The sequence below is a fragment of the Aptenodytes patagonicus genome, chromosome 4, assembly GCF_965638725.1.
Source record: "Aptenodytes patagonicus chromosome 4, bAptPat1.pri.cur, whole genome shotgun sequence".
NCBI classification, from domain to species: Eukaryota; Metazoa; Chordata; class Aves; order Sphenisciformes; family Spheniscidae; genus Aptenodytes; species Aptenodytes patagonicus.
In genome coordinates, this window is record NC_134952.1 from 37,207,356 (window position 1) to 37,227,082 (window position 19,727).

At 39.0% G+C, this 19,727-nt stretch overlaps 1 protein-coding gene across 2 annotated transcripts in view; it reads left to right on the plus strand.

Moving 5' to 3' along the window:
• CFAP97 (cilia and flagella associated protein 97) overlaps window positions 1–19,727 on the plus strand; it is a 39,196-nt gene that overhangs the window by 1,697 nt on the left and 17,772 nt on the right. For both annotated transcript variants that reach the window (XM_076336422.1, XM_076336421.1), the window contains 2 exons: window positions 10,797–11,678; window positions 11,768–11,839. In XM_076336422.1, the coding sequence (XP_076192537.1) occupies window positions 10,817–11,678; window positions 11,768–11,839 (934 nt within the window). In that variant the 5' untranslated portion in view covers window positions 10,797–10,816. The remainder of the gene's footprint in view (window positions 1–10,796; window positions 11,679–11,767; window positions 11,840–19,727) is intronic.

Consider the following 19,727-nt stretch of genomic DNA (forward strand, 5'->3'; position numbering starts at 1 on the left):
AAAAAGTTAAATTCTTCAGAGGAGCTATTTGAAGACTAAAATGAAGTCATCATTACTAGAAAATTAGTCACTGGATGTTAGCTTAAGAATGGGTTTGTAAAATAATTGGCATTTTAAAATATAGTTTCCAAAAATTTGGACTCAGCTTTTGGAATGCTTCAAGCTCTCCCACCACTTTTTCCTGTTTGTTTTTGGTGGGGTTTTTTTGTTTTGTTTTGTTTTTGTAGTGCAGACATTGTTTCTTTTTATTTTCTCAGCCTTAGATAATCCTTGTAATGGTATGGAATGGAGACCAGAGAAAAGGAGAGAACCAGTAATTTGTGGACATTGTCTTCCTTTTCTCAGGACTTAAAGCTTTTATGACCTACTGGGACTTCTGTTTTGGTTTTGTGCTTGCCCATGTTTAAAAGGGCGTTCAGAGGGTCCTGTGTTTCTGCATAAGAATTACATGGGCTCAGAGGGCCATCAGGACTGCAGACCCTGTTGAAGCTTTGAAAGTGCAATTGGCCAGTCCCTTTAGAGACTTGACCCAGCAGCACATACAGGTGCTTCTCTAAGGAGTATTCCAAAATTTGCGGTGTAGGTGGCATATGGTCTTCTGTGGTGTAGGTGATAGGAGCACCTTACAAGCTTTTTAAAGTCTGCCTAGTCAGGGGTCGGATGATACAATAATATACCTGGAGTTTAGAGGTAAGAGCCTCAAAGTGAGCTGGCTCCTAGGTGAGCCTAGGTATCTCCTTAAATTCATGGGAGATAGGCAGACTGTTATTATGATGGATGAACTCTAGTGCTTCCACCAGAGCTGCTTTTTAAAGTTTTTTCATTCTTTGCTTCCTGGTCTTATGCTCAACCAAGACTGGTGGTAGTAATGGACTAAAACATAACATACGTTCCTTGGCTGAGGTTTTTCCCATCCAACAATCTCAACTGATGTTTAAGTCACAATTTAGTGATGGGTATTTGTCATTCTTGAAGTGTTTCATTGCAATAACATAATAAACACTGGAACTCCGGGAAACTCATGTTGACTTTAAGAGCGCCCTATGTTTCAGCATTTTATCTGCTTTTCCATACTGATATTTCTCATCTGAAGAAATGAACAAGTCATAAAATATAATGCAAGAGAGGATTGCAAGAGGCCTTTACCTCATTTGCCCCCTACGCACATTCTGAGGAAGCATAGATATACTTGGACTATTCTTAGGTGATATTTGTTTAAGCTGTTCTTTGTATACTGATTTAGTGACTGAATTTCTGTACTTCCCCCTGCTCATCTGTACCAGTGCTTGTTCCTCTTACATAGAAATACATTCACTGAAAATTAGAAGAATTGCATCTTATTTTCAGTGGCTGTGGAGAATGCGATTGCTATCTCTGTAAAACTGTATGTGTATTTTCCAAATGGTGATAATAGGTGTCATCTTGTGGTCACAAAACTCACATCTATTTGATCTGTGTGGAAGCACATCTATGCAAAATGGGGAGGGAAATGCTGATGACATGCCTATTTCACTAAGCATGCTAAATCCGTAACGTTAGAAGCATGAACAAACTTCTAGTTCAGTGAGCATTTCTTGTTGGAGACAGTTCGTGTGTTGTGCCACTTGGTAAGGATGGCCTGGTATTCTGGAGTATGCTGTGATTTATGTGCTGCTGTACTCCGTCAATAGTTTGTGAAATGGTATAGTTGCTTCCTTTGTAGTCCTGCCATCTACTTCAGGACTGGCACAGGGGAAAATCCAGAGTATGCCAAGGTTAAGTGGCATGTGCACAGTATAGATGGTTAGCTCTTGGATGAAAGTTTCAATGCTCTTGAACTCTATTATGGGTTTACTTTTGAGGTCTGTCTTCCCAACAGTAGCAGATGGGCATCTGTAGATTCTAAGCATTTCTGGGCCATACCTCTACTGCATGCAATGAATGAGGCAGGAGCACAGGCTGAACACAACTGGTCTGTTACAAGGTGAGAGTAGGGGGAAAGTTACTGTACAAATATTGGTGAAAGAGTTGTTGTGTCTCATTTACTTTTGAATTGTGATGAAAGAAGGGTTTTATGCCTCCCCTTTCAAATGGGGAATGATCAGTGGTGGTTTGAATGCTTGAAGATGTACACAGAGACCTTTGCTGAGGTCTGGGCCACCCTTGGGCCAACCTTTCTGAGACAGTTGATCAACACAGAAGCATTGCTTACGTGAAGCGGGGGAAGTGGTGTATCCGTTGTCACTTGGAAGATGGCAATACCTGACTCCCAACAGTCTGCAGCAGCTGCTTGGATTAGTCTCAGCAGGTCCCGAGGGATCTGATGTTTGAGTGGTGTGCTTGGAGCTTAAGAAAGGCACACACAGGTAATCCCCCGACTGGTGCACCGGGATGACGGCACACGTAACTCCAGCCTTTACGTGGCAGATATGCTGAAGTTTTTCTTTAATAAGAGGAATTGTTTTCCTTTTTCTTGCATGCCATCGTGGAGTACTGTGCCAGATTCACCACCTTCAGTTGTGGATAGCCTGTCTGGATGCATGTTGCCCCAATATTTAAATCTTTATATTGGGCAGAAATACTCTTCATAGATATGTAACCAGTACAGCAGGAGCAAGAAAACTCAGCTTCCTTTTACCTTGCTCTTCACCCTCAATACCTGGTGGTAGAGTCTGTCCTTTTCTGGGCTTTTCGTACCTGTATACAGATAACTTTGCTGCCAGGAACTGTTGAATGTCTGTCTATGTTATTGAAAGACTGTGGCTATGGGTCACTTTTGGGAAGGGTCAATGCCAGTGATCAGTTTCCCTCTAGCATCTTGCTGTCTTTGGTCCCTGAGGTAGCTGGAGGTGGGACTCTTCCAGGCAGTGAGAAACAGTGTATGGCAGTAGGCCCATGAGACTTTGATATGGGTGGCATCACTTATGCTTCTAGAGGTGGAGGGCCTTATGAAGGAAATTCTTCCAGAAGCTGCTGATACTTTTTTCAAACAACGTATTGATTCGTTGTCTGTATTTTTTTATTTTGATTGTAAGCTGCTTCTGTTCCCTCTGGGTTTGGAAGGTTTGCTGGTCATTTTCTTGGGATTCTCAGCAGTGAGTGAGTAGCCGTGGCCTGTTTAGACAGGCCTGATGAGCATCATCACTCCCATCATTTAACCTCAGTAGTCTCTGACCCAACCTTTCTGCTCATGAAGTCGCAAGGTGACCTTTGCTGAAGAACAAACATTTAATGCGTGTGTATGAGTAAAGTCCTGGAGCTACAGATCTGCCCCTCTCCACATAATGTGTTGCAGCTTTTCATAGTAGGGGAATGGCTTGGTTTTGGCTCAAGAGGAACTACTTTTTTTTTTTTTCTTTTTTTTTCCTCCCCTCCCTTGTACATTAACTTGAAAGCCTTTGCCGGGCAGTCATCTAGGGTTCTCTGGTGGTCATGTGTTTTCATTTGCTCTAACAGATGATGGCAGTTGACTCTGTTCCAGGACTTTCTAGTGCCCGTTTGCTGAACTGAATTCTTGCTTGAAATAGCCAGGAGACTGAGGGCTTTCTGTTGGAATCCTTTTAAAAGGACTCCAAAGTACTTCGGAGCATCTCCAGTGGGCCTACCTCTGTTTGGAGACAGAACTGCTGTTCTGAGGGCTAACCTGTAATAGGTTTGGGAGTTACTAAACTATATCTTACAGCATACGGCGAAAAATCTTTTCCTTTGTGTACAGCAGTGAGAACCAGGGCAAAAAAACAAACCAAACCAAACAACCAACCAACAAAAAAAAGGCAAAAAAACCAGGAAAAAGGGCAGCGATGGCTGGGTATATTTACCCCATAGATTTGAAGTAGCAGGTTTTCCCTCCTTCCTCTTCTCTAGCTAGGAGAGAGAAAAAGACAGTGAAAGGCATTAGAGAGCCAGCTGAGAATCAGCTGGAGAAGTGGTTTCATATGCACTAGAAACAATGGTAGTTCTGATCTGAGCTTGAATTAGGTCCTGTCAGATCTGGTCTGTGAGGGACAAATGGTGGTTCCATGGCCTGTTCAGATTACTCAGTTGAGGTGCAAGTCTACTACTGTCTCATGAGCCAACACAACAAGAAGTTTGTCATGAATCAGCAGTAAATACTTGTATGTAGGTTGTAATCTGAGCAAAGGGATTCACCCCCACGTAGTTATTGTCTAGGTGGTTGATCAGCAGCAACATGGTTACCTGTAACGGGACAGAGCCAGATTTTTCTTGGAGGTGCACCATGAAAGGATAGAGGCTAATAGTTGCAAGATGTGACATGGGAAATTCTGATTAAAGAAAAAAAACCTCACAGTGAGGGTTGTTAAGCACTGGAGCAGATTCCCACATAGGACGTGAAGTGTTCATCCTTGGGGTTTTTGAAAACTTGGTTGGACAAGGTGTAAGGGATGAGGCCCAAGTGACTGTACTGTGAGCCCAGACAATGCCCCAAGAGAAGGCTCCAGAAGTAGCAAATGGCAGACATGGGGAGGGGCCTGGTGTCACTTCCCTTGACTGACTGGTGTCACAACCACTCCTGGAACTGGGGCAAGAGAAGGTTCCAGAAGTCCAGGGACTGGGGCCAATAAATAGGGGCACGTACGAGTCTCTGGGGTGCTCTCTACACCAATACCCCCGTCGGTAGGTCCGATGCTGGATTCAGGACTGGTGACCTCCCTCTCCCCCCCCCCCCCCCCCCCCCCCCCCTCCTTTCTCTTAAAGTTATTAAGTAACACAAGGCCTACCTCGATTTCCCATGCAGCTGCATAGCTTAGGTGGATATAATTGTGAGAGGGTCAACGTTTACTGAATGTTTGTTCCATTAAAGTTGATGTTTATGTACGGACCTTGAGTGTTATCTCACCTTAATCCACACCAAGGGGATTTGCGAATCTTAGTCGCTCTCCCCTTCTCATAGGTGGGATGTGACACAAGGCCCTCAGCAAAACTAGATCCAACTTTGAAGCTGACCCTGCTTTGAGCAGTGGACTGGACTGGATAATGTCCAGAGGATCCCTTCCAACCTAAATTTTTCTATGATTCTAATTCCAGCTCCTGTCTGCTTTGTAGTGTTTTGCAGAGTAAGTTGCCTGTGCCTCAACCAGCCCTTCCATCTCAGGGTCCAGTGCACCATGTACAACTGTTTGGAGGAGCGGAGCTTGCATAGATTTCTAGTGTTGGAGTTTATTCTGAGCTAGGGTTGAGGCCTTGTGTTTTGTAGATTGGTTACGAACCAATCATGGTTTGGATTGGAGAAATTGGTACCCAAGTTAGGAGAGCATATGGTGTGCAGAACAGCTGTAGCAGGTATTGTGCTCTGAGCTTGGAAAATTAGAGTATCTCCTAAACAGGCTGGTTGTTTCATTCATTGGGGGTTTCCCTCAAGGGAAATAGTTTCCTGAAATGTATATTTCCTGCTTTGCATGCTTTGTTGTTTCTTAGTAGCAAAAATGAAACCTTTAATTAAAGAGGAGGTAGGGTGGGCTGGGTATGTGTGGTTTGTCACATGGCTGGAAGCAGCTGCCCTAGTTGATCTTTACCATTGTTGGTTGTATCTAAGAACAGGCGAAGTTTTGGGTTAGTCTGTTTTACAGGTTTTAAGACTTAATGTTTCCCTGTGTTTCCCCTCTTTTAAACTAAACAAACCCTCAGAAGTTGGACGTTTCTAATTGTCTTATTTTTTATGGCCCTCTTTTAGACATTTTGAAATTTGTCTTTTTTTTTTTTTAAGCTTTAGCCAAAAATGAGGAAGGGAGGGAGAAAGAGGGGGATGGGGTTTTTACGTGGTAACTTGTTTAATGATTGTTATTTTTGAAAATGTTAGTCAGGTGGTAGGTTTAGCATTTTCACCCTCTCCCAAGTTCACCGTACAAAGAGGTGATTTGGCAGTCAGCATGTTTAAGGGGGCAGGATCCCTGACAGAGGAGCAATAATGAGTAAATAGAGTCAGAGGATTTTTGAGTGTCCTGAAGAATATCTGCAATTGATAGTATAAATCTTTTAATTAAAACACTTTAACCTTCCAACCCCTTAGCTCTCAAACACTTGTTTCTGCTCTCTGAGATCAGGAGGATGGGTCCCTGTTCTGAAGAGGTAGAAATTTCTAGCTGAAAGGAGAGGTGCCATCTGTGGGAGCCCTAATTGTGTGGGCTGGAAGAAGGTTGCCTGCTTGGTTACTTCTTTCAGTCTCAATTATATGTACGAAGCAAAATTAATAACCCTAAACCAGAAGGTACCTTATTGGAGTTGAATACAACATTATTATTGCTTCTGATACTTTACATATGTTTGTTAATACATCCTAAGATGATGTCTGTTCCTTTTTGTTGCAGGAAACATATTGTTGATTCATCTTGAGTGTTCTATAGCTGTGCTCTATTGTGGCCTTTGTGGTGATGCACAGTATGCACACAGTAACGTCAGAAGTTTCTGATTCAGCCCACAGCATACTTAAGGGGCTTGTTTTCCACTTTTATTAAATACCAGAATCTTAAGATGTCCTGAAAGCACTTAGGGCCTTCAGAAGATGTATAGCGTACAAATTCAGAGTGTGGTGTTCTGTGTGCTAGGAATTTGTATGTTACTAGATAGAAAAAAAAAAAAAGGCTTTCCTCTGTGAACCATCCTCTTCCTCAATTATGAAAGTAGAATGCTTAAAAGAAAAGAAAGTTGATCACTGCTTGTACTTTAGTGTTGGTTTTTCTTTTTTTTCTGTGATTTATTTCAGTACTCTGATGCATGTATTTCAGATGGTCTGCATTTAAAAAAGTGAATGATTGGATAACTTTAAGGTTTAACCAAGGTTAAAATGCCTTGAATCTTTCACTAGATACTGAGTGTACTTCATAAGTGTAAGTTTCTAACATTCAAAAAATGCTATCAAAAGGCAGTATATGTTCAAACACAAAACCACATCTAAATCTGTATGCTCACTACATCACTTCTGATGTACTATCCTACCTTTGTGTAAGATACTTTATATTGCAGCCATGCCTAAAGGCCTGCTATTAGGCATTACCTACAAAAATATTTCAGGTGGTGCTGTAGTTGGCAGGTTTGCAGTTCGCAGGGGAAAAACACTCAATACGTTTAGCATTAATAAGGTCTTGATCTTTGTTTAACACGGAGGAGGCTGTCAGAATGCTGCTTGTCCTTAGGGAAGTGCAGCAGCAGGCAGTGGTTGGCCTGTACAGGAGCTGAGTGGTTTTTGGTCTTGCAGTGGCTGGCTGGTGAGAACATGGATGCGGTCTTGGTAGGTAGTCAGATGCTCAGTGCATCAGCCTCTTGACGAGAAAGTGTGGGTCTCTACTGCCCTGACAGCCACACTGCATGTTCTCCTTGGCTGCTTGGCCACTGCTTTCTGATCTTAAATGGGTCAAGCTTGGTGTTCACAGGTGAAGGGATTAAAAAGTGGTATAAGCTAGGAGGAACTGCAGTGAGGAAGAGACAAATATGAATGGATGTGCTTGGCTGGGGTAATGGGTGGGTGTGACAGTTACAAGAAATAGGGGGAGAGAGGTAGAGAATTACATGGGGAGAGGAAATATTACAGTAAAAAAAGGTCTGACAAATAATTAATGGCCAACTTGCTCATTTGAGTTGATCATATTTGTGTTAGAGGGTTTCAGGGCAGAAAGCCACAGAAAGCATGTATTTTTGGTAAATAAATACAGTGGCCATTAGAATTGGCAGTTAATGATAAGTATTTGACTCTAATGACAATTTTCTTGGGATTTCAGAATATCACTTGTTGATTCTGTATTTTAACAATTGACAACATAGCAGAACTATGTACTTCTCACAGGAATAAAATTACACCCTGTCCTGTATATAAAGGGGCGTGAGTGTGTGTGTGTGCACGCACAGCCAATTTGTTAATTTAGGCATGGTTTATCAGCAAAATTGCTTCTTCTGTATTACTTCTTGGCAAATTCCAGCTCCCTTAAAGACATTCTAGATACATGAGGGGAATAGGAACCAAAAATACCATCTCTTCATCTATTTCCTCTTGTTTGTTTTTAATGGAAACTACAAAATTAATTAATGTTGAGTTTATGAATGATTAAGATTGTCAGTGAGAGAAATTGACCAATGCAGCATGTCTGTTTTCCATTAAGATGAAGGCTAAAGTCATTAGGGGGTTGTGCCAGAAAAATGGAAGGAGCATTTGGCAATGAAATGACTGGTGTTATGACTGCTGCTCCTTAGGTGGAGTCAGCCTGCTAAACTGCATTTCTCCTGGTAACAGCGGTTGCTCTCCATGAATCAGTTATGGCTCCCACTGGCAGGTAAGCTATTCCTAAGTCACGCAGAGTGGGAAGATGTGTGCTCCTTGGCTGGTGCTAGTGGTGGAAAGGAGTGTACAGGCTCCTTGCTATCTTTTATCACCTTTTGCCACCTCTACTCTGCCCTTTTGCTGCTCTCTTGAGTTAAATCCCATCCTTGTTTAAGAGATCGTGTTCAGAAAAGAGACATCTGAGAAGTCGTGGTGTGACCGTGTATTATGTTATAGCTGATGAGATACTGTTAGTTTAGTCTCCTTTGCAGGAGTAGCATTACATAAACTAAAAATACATGGACGTGTATATTACAGTCAGTTTTATATTTCAAGCTGTACTTGTTGGTCTGCATCCACCTGCAAACCTGTTTTTTGCCTTATGTTATGCTCTTATATGTACAACAGTGCTAACAGTATATCAAATCTATGTGTTTGAGACAAGTGAAATATGCCACATGCCTACTTTTACCGATCAGTCATAATCTGTCTGAAGCTACAAACTGGTGAGATGCTAGTGCCTTAAGTAATAAAAACCTTGCATCATGGAGAAGAAAGGCTTTTGCTTTAATGTTAACACTGTACTTCCTATATTAATTTTCATCATAGAATTGACTTTGCCCAAGTTGTACTTGCTAAATAAATAATTCATGATCTGTAGTCTACAGGTAATGCCAAAAAATTCTGTTTGGTTCCCTTCTGGTTTAGGTTACATGAGGTAGAAAATTAAATGTAAATAATGTGTTACTCTCTTATGAATTATTTCTGTTGTGCATGTTTTGATATATTAAAATGCATTAGCCTTTTAGGAGGCTGCTCTAGCAAAACTTCCAGGAATTCACATGACGGTTGGGCATTGCAGACTATGCAAGCTGCCTGAAGTCAGGGATCACAAGAAGTGACATGAATATGCAAAGTTTCCCAATTCCATGTAGCATTTCAAATTCAGAGTTCCCAGGTGTTTTACTCCTTTGTTCTGTTGCTCTTGGAGGAGCTAGTGCTTTAATGAGTTTCTCTTCATGGCACCAAAGTTGACTTCTGCTTATATTGTTTAATAGCATTTTCAGCTTTATACAACACCTAACCTTATTAAGTCTCTTCTCAGTTCTTGGGCTTCGTGAATCTTAAAACCACATGAGATTCCACACCTGCTTTTAAGGCTTATGTTGTGCTTTTTGTATTTGGGGTGCATATTTCAAATTCCCCTAAAGCTGAGTATTATTTGAGAAGTGGCAAGATAACTGAGTGACATAGACCTTTAAAAATTCCGTGTTTTGAAGTAATTTTAGCTAGAAGTTTTCTTGGGAATAGTCTTGCAGTTTCAAAGCAAGCTTAGGAATTCCTTCTTCACCTTAATTGCCATGGCAACAAACTATATGTTGTTTAAGGGAGACCATCCATCTTGTAAAATATTCTGGTTCTCCTGCCTTGTATAGTTGCTTCCACTGTGTTTGGTTTTTGGTTTCCTTGGCTCTAAAGAATGTTACATATTTATTGATTGCAGCTTACAAAATTTATATAAAATCTGTTGTAAATAGTAGAAGAAAAGTCCTGCTGGCTAGAGGGAAACAGTAGTCTTTGATACTGGCTAATTTTGTTTGGTTGTGGGGTGTTTGGTTTTGGTTTTTTTCTTAATTTTAACTCTGCGTATATCCTGCTAATGAGTGGAAAATTTCATATCCCCCCTGCCACATGCATAGGATCTAACACTATATATTTCTGCAAGAAGTATGACACAATAGGAGCAGATTTGTGGAGTGTAACAGCACTGAGGACCTGATATCCACACTGTATGTATTTGGGGTTTTTCCTTTGGGCTAGCCACAGTCTGGTCCCATGGACTGAATGGTGACTGCTGGCTTAAGTGCACTAGTTTTGTGCCTGGAGCACACTTTAGAGGTTAGTTTCATCTGAAAGAATCAAGTTTGCTCACTGTACTATGCAGTGTGAGTTACAGAGGACTGTCAAGAAAAGCAGGCTCCTGATCCAAACTAAAACATTAAGCCAGACACACCCTACATCTATTACAGTTTAACCTATAGAGCCGTGGATCTTTTGATGTAAATTGAAATTGCTCCTACTTTAAGTGCTGAAAGTCTGCAGTTTGAATGGCTGTGTCAGCCAAGAGGATGACCACCACATACAAACAAGGTTTTTAATACAAAATCCAAACTAATGATAGCTCATTAGTGGCTCTAGCTTAAAGGGACAAAATAAGACACTTAAATTGCTTGTTTGTAATAGTTAAGACTCTTTAGCCGCTAACAATGTTTGACTAATTTCTTTAGGAGTAAAAGTTTTGAAATCTTGATGTTTTTGTTGGCTTAAAGTAAAGCTTTTCAGTCTAACATGTAAGCTGTGTGCAATAAGGTGGCACTAAATTTCTTTGTAGAACTCACTACAGAGTTGTCCCTAACAACATAACATAATTAACTGCAGAATTATAAATTACTAGAGCTAAAAGAGTAAAGAACAAAACTATTATACTAAAAGTGTATTTGGATCTGTTTTTATGCTAACCTTTGGAAACCTTTTCTGATGGTTGCAGGTGGCACTTCATATTTCAGTATGGACCGGTTTGAAGATGTATCAGATGGTGAAGTGGATCATGCTTTCTTTGACAGTGATTTTGAGGAAGAGAAAAAGCAAGCTGAAGAAAATGGTGAATGTATAGAGAAAGGAAGTACAAAGGCAGCTCTTGCAGTCCCTGATTTGGTTTCCAGTGCAAAGGATGCAAAGTGTTGTGAGGAGGAAAGTGAAGAAAAGCAGAAAGATTTGCGGCAGGATCAGTCCCTAGAAAACAGCACAGATCATCTTGGAGATGCTTCATCTTTGTCACTTTCTCCAGTTGTGGAGAATGCAGGTACATCTGGAGCGACATCTGCAGCAAGTAAGGGAACACAGGAGAATGTTCCTGCTGGAATCCCCAAAATAGTTAAAGAAGGTGAAGAAGATTATTTTACAGATGAAGAAGATAGTAGTGACGATGGCAAAAAACAGAAGGTTAGACCAAAGTCAGCTAAGCAGTCAAACAACATAAAAAAGGCTAGCAAAAAATATACTAGTATCAGCTCCTCCTCCTCCTCTTCCTCCTCCTCTTCCTCCTCGTCCTCATCCTCAAGCTCAGATACAGATTGTTCTGAATCAGATTCCGATAGTTGTTTGTCAGATTCATCTCATTCTTCCTCAAAGAGGAATGCTTGTAGGAACGCTCTTCTGTCTCCAAAACAAAAATTCAAGTCATCAATGAAATTAGCAGAAGGAAAACCAAAGCTCGGTGACTACTTGGAGGAGTCTGAAGACACGGTGACTGACGTAACACCTCTGTCAACTCCAGACATCAGTCCTATCCAGTCTTTTGAACTTGCAGCATCAAATGATAAGAAACTAAAAATAAAAAGACAAGAAAACGTGAATCAAGAATTATATGGTAATTTTGAAGAATTTAAGTACAACACAAAATTTGTAAAACCTGTGGGGCTGGGGAATCCAATCTTATATCTGTATTTTTTTCATTAGATTCCGAGTTTGATCGCAGATACAGTCGAAAAGTCTTGCATGATGCCATGGACCTGAATCAGCTTTTGAAAGGTGACTTTTAAATTTTCTTTTTACAAAGTATGACATCTGTACATTGTTGAGAACAATTGAGTTCTAACAGAAGAGAATGAGGTTTTAATGTGCCACATATATTTTTAAAACTGGTTTGTGATTAAGCTGTGTTGAGCTAATTCTTTGAATTCTTATGTATGTAAATAGTGCTGATTCTACAGTGGAAGGAAGAAGCATGTATATGAGCATGTGTTGCTATGCATATACCTAGAAGTAAGATATACAAATGGGGTGAATCTCTGAATAAGATTTGATATATTAACAAATTGAATAATAAAACTGCACGTGCATTTTGAGAAGTCAAGGTTTACTGGACTATGCCACGATTTACTATCTAAATTAGAACACCAACCTTTCTGATAAAATGCTGGGTTATTGACCTTCAAAATTGAAAGGCAGTCCAAAACTACATTGCATGATAAATAGTATTCATATATTTAAACTTCTGGTACCTTTTTGATAATGAAACAGAATTATTTGACATTCTTTTTCTGAACTAAGTGTCTGCTTTCTAAAATACCATAAAGTTGAGTAAAGGTATTTTATCGAGAAAAATAAGAGAGAATCTTTACTAAAACTTGAGTGGTTGCTTCTTGCTAATAGATTTAATAAATCTTAATAATGACATCTGAGAGAGAGAGAACTTGGTATCTCTTTCACTGCATTCATTGTAAACATTCATTGTATGGGGTGAGAATGCACTGGATCATCTCATGTGCATATTTTAAGGTCTGCACAGTGCTTTAACGCTTGTTTTCATGGCCCAGAGTTTTCAGTAGTAAAATCTATAGAATAAAAGAGGCTTGGCTCAAGAAATCTGCTGATCTCAGGTGAGGAAAGCTTCTTACAGTCTGTGTCTGGTACATTTCAACCCAAGTTTTCTGTATTGTGGTAGGTCTGGCATGACTAAAACTGCGTGTGTCGTCTTTCTTCACTTTGCACCTTGCCAGACTGAGCCTATAGTGAGTAAGGATTCAAAATCTATTGTACGCATCATTTAACTTTCCTATGAGTAGAAATGAGGATTTTACTTGTGTGGAAATTCTTCTGATGGTAAGAACAGCAGAGCTAGCCATCAAGAAAAGCAGAGCTGATTCTCATCTCTGACAGTCCTTGTGCTCCAGCAACTCTTTCATACTAGAAAAGGCTCCAACCACCTGTCAAAACATGATGTTAGAAGAGTTGTTGCTAGGAAATTGAAATTATGATGTCCTACATCTTTATTTGTTCCCTGATAGCAAGAAGCTATTTAATAACTGGTGATTATGGAAGAATTCCTCTCATCCCTAAAACTAATGGGTATTACAGCTCAGAATAAGTATTCTCAGAGATGAATGTTTGGAGGGGTGGGGGAAGTTTTTTCCCAAAACTGAAAAACAATTCTAAATAACAATAATAAAGATTAAGTAATGAGAAGTAGAATTCATATAGTCTGGCAGCTAATGTTCCTGATTAACATGCATATTACTCCCAAGTGCCTCTCTGAATTGGCAAGCACAACATCGCTTAATTACTTTGGGTATTTTGAAGTTTAAATGGGGCAGGATTATAATGGTGGAAAGTAACTAGTCTGGGAAAATAGGAGCTAATCTTATTCTGAGTTACTGCTTCCAGGTTTTTCCATACTCATTTAAAAAAAAAAAAAAAAAAAGTGCAAATCATTCCCCCGTGCCCAGTCTGCATGAAATGTTCATCAGAACTGCATAGGCATGAACATTGCTTCAAGTAAGAACAGTATAAGGCCGGACCTGAGTGCATGAAAGTATTTAAATGATCTTCAGGATGTCTAAGATTTGGTTTCAAAGTAAAATATTCTTCCAGTAGCCTATACTGATGAAGCATTTCGTTTAAAATTTTTGTCAAATATGCTTCTAATATAGCCAGGCCTAAGCATTTACAGCAGTTATGTGACTTAAATTTCCGAAGGTCCCCAGAAACTTGCAGAATTTCAGTGTGATCTGTTACTGTATTGTTTCTAGGGGGCGTGCAGTAATTTATTTTGTACAATTCTACACATTTGGGAAGACTAGAATCTTTTGTATTAAAAAAAGAATCACAAGAACAAAGAAAGGGAAGAAATCTGTTAAAAGCGCATGGTGTTCAAAGAACAAGTTTTGGACTAGAACAAGAGTCTGGTTATTAAGCAATGAGGTAGTTTGTGTATCTTAAAGTAGAATTCATTTGAAGCATTTAGAAAAAATGTTGCAGTTAAATTAAAAAGGAGCTGAAATAGTTTTTCCTCTATATTACATGCCCTTGATACATATTTTTGCTCATATTGCAAACTATTCATTTTTATAAGCATTTAAAAAATAATATTTAGACAAAAAAACTTATCATGCTCTTACATCTCGTAAAGCTATGCTTGTTCTTGATAGAAGCCAAATTTTAAGTTACACTATTCTGAATAATTTAAAATCTCACAAATAACATAATTTTAGTTGGAAATCTTATAGTCTCCATGCTGTATATTGCGCTTTGAATGCTTTTTAGGTGGATATTGCTGTGCAGCTTTGTCACTGATTTTAGAAATATTCTTTAGTGACCAGAACTCTGAACAAGAGATTGATAAAGTTATGTGCTAACACCTGGTTACTCCATCTGAAAGTTGTCATTTTAGGTGTGCTGTTACTGAAGTCAGCATTACCAGGTACTGCAACTTGCTGTTCAGCCTCTGTTTGCCCTATGGAAAATAACTGAACTAGTTTTAGTCAAAATGGCAGAAATCTACTTGGTAACAGTAGCTGGGGGCAAAGTGAAGATTATGCTTGAAAACTGGAGAGGAGCAGGTTCTGCATGTTGCCAAAGACAAATAAAGCATAGGAATGTAGTCCTTATATTGGCATTTATTAGACAGGAGTTGAGCCCTGTTTCAAAGGGAGGGAGGAAGTACAATAAAATGTACAGTTTTCAGAACCTACAGGTTGTATGGCTGTATTGGCATGGCTTTGCATGCATGCTGATGAAGGAGGGGCATGTGAACAGTAGAACACTCTTGAGAGCAGATGCAGCATGAAGGAAGACAGATAAACACATGCAGTGAGGAAATTGTGGAGCGCAGGTATCCGTAAGCTACCACGTTAAGGTATGGGGTGCGCACTCACACTGTTTCAGTTGTAAGGAGCCCACAGTTTGCAGCGGGAACAGCATCGCTAGAAGCTGCAGGCCATAGTGAAAGCAGAAGTGATGCAAGGTGGACGAATAAACTCGGAACTTTTTGGATCGATCTGTGGTGTTTGTTTCCAAATCAGTCCCGTGGCAGTGTCTGATGCTCAGTTCAGAGTGGCTTGGAGTTCAGGTGGAGGGAGCACCTCCCTGCAGCACCCTCCCTGAGGAGCAGAGCCTGCTCCACTCACTCATACTGAAGCCGTGTGGCTGCAGAGCCTGGAGTAGTAAAACCAGGCTGGGTCATATTACAATCTAGGTCCACCTGGACCATGTTGTTCAAGTTACTGGACTTAGTGATTACTTATTAATTATCCCTCCATTGTGCATAAAAATTCTTGGGTTTACCTGTTTTGGTAGCTGTGAACTACTGAATTGTTTAATAGTTCTTGGTAGTGGTTTTTACTTCTGTTCATGAAAATGACTTGCTGTTTGGGTGTCATGCTTATTTAAAATGTTTATAAATGCGAAATATATGACCTTTGAATCCTCTCATTTTTACAGACATAGAAGTCAATGTTTAGGAGGGTTACATCATTTCATTACAATGCGAAGACTGATGTCACGTAGCTGTTGTCATTATGGTGTATGACTATAAGAACTATTGTAGCACTGTGGAGTCAGCCAGCCACACTACTTAGGAATTTAAATGTCTTATCAGTGTGGCCAAGAACATAGGTACTCACAATTTTAGTTACTCAAGGTTAGTAGGGTTTATATTTTACAGACCTGTCCTCATTCTTTACCTCTCTTTTTTTTGCCACCTGCATGGAAAAAAATACAGATGTGATTATAATTTTTCAGGTGGAAATACAGTTCTTCAGTTGTTTCATGATGTTATATAGAATTTTGTATGTAATTCTTTTGTGAGTCAATGCTGTTTCTACTTTGCTGTAAACCCTAAAGATCTTTCAGAAAATTAAAATAATAACTAAGAGCAATATTCAAAACCCGTAATAATAAATGTCAGAGTTATCTCTTGTTACTCTGTTATCTTCTGTACTCTCGAGTAATCTGAACACAAAAAGAGAATTAAATATGCCAGTGCAAAGAAATAGGTTGCCAAAAATTGATTTTGGGAGTGCTTTCATAAAGCTCCATGTTAGAAAGCTGGGAATAAAAAATTGGAAATTTTTCTGATGCTGTTTTGCTTGATCCTATGTCTTGATCCAATGTCCCATGTAGTTTTAAGGAATTGAGGTTATGCAGATAAAGAGATGGGTTAAGCATATGTGTGTGAATTAAGCACTCATCCATTTCCATTCCATTATGCTACAGACTTGCTCTCTGTATTTAGACAAGTCTCTTGATTTCTGTAGTTCAGAATACAGAGTTGTATGCTAAAAATGCTGTGTATCTCTTTATCTGAATTTACATTGGGAATCAATACAGCAGTAATGGGATTGCAAAGGTGTATAGAGTGCTAAAGAATTTAGTACCTGTGTTTTTCTTCTCTGTAAAATGGGGTTGATACCTGCTTATTTTACAGAAGTGTCTGTGAGAATTAGTCTGTAAATCCATGGTATTAGCTATTATTAACTTGAGGAGGTGGTGTGATGGGGTAAGTAGGACAGTGGGCCACAGGCTGAAGACCTGAATTCTATCCTTGAAGCTCTCACTGACCTGTATGCTCTCTGATAAATCTTTTTGCCTCTTCTGTGGCTTAGATTTTCTATTGTAAAATGGTCAGAGCTCACTTGGTGAAAAGCACTGTGATATGAATACCGTTATTATGAAAGTAAAAGCTCTGTGTTTCTGAATAAAAGCTATTGTAGAAAACTAAATAGTAGCTTCAACCGAACATGTAGCAATTGCTTTAGCTTTTTTTTTTTTTGCTATAATTTGTCACTCAGGAAATAGAATAAGTTTTTTATAACTGAAATTTCTCCTCTTAGGGGTATGTTATCTGTGTGCTCATTCATGCTGAACTAGTGTATTTGTAGAATAACTGTTAAACAATGTCTAAATTTAAAGTAGACTCTTAAATATATACATAAACACCCAAACTCTACAGTTGAACTAAATATTTACAGCTTTTTCACTAAGTTTTGTTTAGTTTGTATGTTCGTAGTTTGAACTAATTGTGTGTGTATGTGTATACATATGCATTGTTTTCGCAGGTCTAGTAACTCATGTTGAGGTAGAAGAGCAATTATCAGCTTATTCTTCTATTTAGAATTTGAAAACAGATTGAAAATCTTTAAGATTGTAAAGAGATCCAGACTTTCCCAACCTCCATAAGAAAATGGGTAATTCGGGGAAAAAAAAATTCTGCACCTGTAAGGTATCTGTTGTCTTTCTCATGACATCAAGAAATAACTAGCAGCCCTATTTAAGCATAGATTTTTCAAGAGGAAAATTTATACTTGAAAAGCACATTCTTCTTTTCTTAAAAAAAATGAAATAATGAATTCTCCAAAATCCTTTTTAAAGAGTTCTGTGACGTGAAATAATGGATATTCTAGGAAATAGCTGTTTAGAGATACTACAGGGAAATAATTTTAGATTGAAACTATTAGGCATTGATGAAGAACTGTGATTTAATCCTTTTGTATTTTCAAATGCGTTACAGATGTGGTAGTGGAGCAGTATAAAACAAAACACCGGGCAAACTCAAAAGTGTAAGCAGTGAAGCAATTTAATGCATTTTCCTCTACTGGGATTGCAATAGATACAGCTGTCCTAACGGCATTAAGGCTAAAATTAAAATCATGCATGTTTCAGTGTATCATCCTGTCCTAATGCATTTGACTTGCTAATTATCATTTGTATTTTATATAAGGTTTGGCCTTTCTCACTCTGCAAGGTCATTTCACTGCTTACAAATTGAAAGCAATAAACAGCTTGTTTATTGCTTAAAAGAAAGTCAGGTGTCTCTCCATGGAAACCAGCTTTCATAGAAATCCTGTGAATACCAGAGAATTTTCTTTTCCTGCTTACCAGTAAATGAGAAGTAGAACTGCACACTGTGCGAGTCTTTATGCAAATGCTGCTGCTTGTTTATCCCCTTCCCCAAAATTACTGATTTATGGTCTGGCTGATAATGAAGTGGTAAGTAGAGATTTAGTTAAATTACTTATTACCCACTGATAGAGTATGAAGCTACAGGTAAATCATATTTAATTGTTCCAAGACTTACAAACTCTTTAGAACCTTAAATCATAACCTTAAACTGTAGTGTTGCCTCATGTTGTCATTGGCCACTGCAAAAATAGTCAGATAAACCATTCAAACACTTGTGCATTGTGATTAAAGAGTAGTGTGGGTGCATTGTTGAATAAATCATTGAAATAACTTTGAAACTCAAATATTTGAGTTATATAACACTAACTGTACCTGAAGTATTTAATAGTATTTAGAATAAATGCATTTACCTCTTACATGGGATCTTGGTTCTTTTTTGTTTATTGATGGTGAATTGTCCCTGGTTTTGTAGGCTTGTGCTGACCTCACTTAGACACCTACTGCCTTTGACATGAAAGCAGTGTTGTTGCCAGTGAATGTTGAAGCGCATTCAGTGCATATTGGACATACATTCCTGCTGGGGATTGCATAATTTTCTGTCATAGTAAGTGCAGAGAATAGGAATGTGATGCTGTGTAAGTGGTGTTTTGCAGAGTGCAGGCTGGACAGATTTTCAGCCAGGTAACTTTGGAAGTAGTGGAAACTATCACTGCTGATGTGAAGTTCTGGGGTCAGAAGCCTCATTCTGGACCATGCAAATAGTGTCACCCCTGTTTCAGGAAGACCTGCAGAACCTTTTGCTCACTGCTTCGTTAGATTGCTACTGCGGTTTATTTGAGGATCATTTAAGGAGCAGTGATTTCATGGATGTCCCCTGCCTTCTGCTTGTTTTGTTAGGAACAAGTACTTACCCTGTAGTACTAGTGATCCTCTTTCAGTAAGTGACACAGTATGCATTCTGTTGCTTGTCTTTTTTCTACTAAACTTTAAACTCTCCTGTCGCACAGTTCCTAAGGAGATCAATGTTGCATTTGCTGTGATTTAGAAAAGGTTATCTATGGATAGGCTTTGGTCACAGTTTGTTTTGAAGTGGTGTTTGCAGCTTGAATTCTTCCTTAGCATAGATCTTAACTAAGTAAACCACAACTCTATAATTTATTAATTTATCAGCTTGAAGAACAACAAACCAACTACCTTTAATATGTTATCAGACCCAATGCCTTGGTGTATTGTAGCACTGTTGCTGCAAAGAGCTACTTGTGAAATTTCAAATGTGGTTCTTCCTTAGGTCATACAGAAGGCTAACTATAAAAAGATCAGTTGAGGAACTGAAGAAACTAGTGAGGAACTACGGAGTTTTAGATTGATCTTTTCACCCCATCCCCTTGAGGAAAACTTGCTGCTGCACATGTTGTATTGGGTCTGAACTTTTGGTGCAAAATTAATGAGTCTTCTGTAATTCAACAACATATCGAGAGATTAGTTACTGGTTTCTGGCAGTCTTCTGGTCAAGCTTCACTGAATAACTTCACAGCAGAACCTTCATGGCGATCTTAACAATTCTTTCATTTTATTAATATGTTTCTTTTGAGTTGTGATAAATTTGATATTATCACTGTTAGCAAGCCATTAACTTCAAGAGTTGTCAGAAAGGTGTGGGCAGTAGTAAGGTCGGTTTCTACACTAAGTAAGTATAAATAATAATGAGGCGAAGAATCAACAGCATACTGAAGAAAGT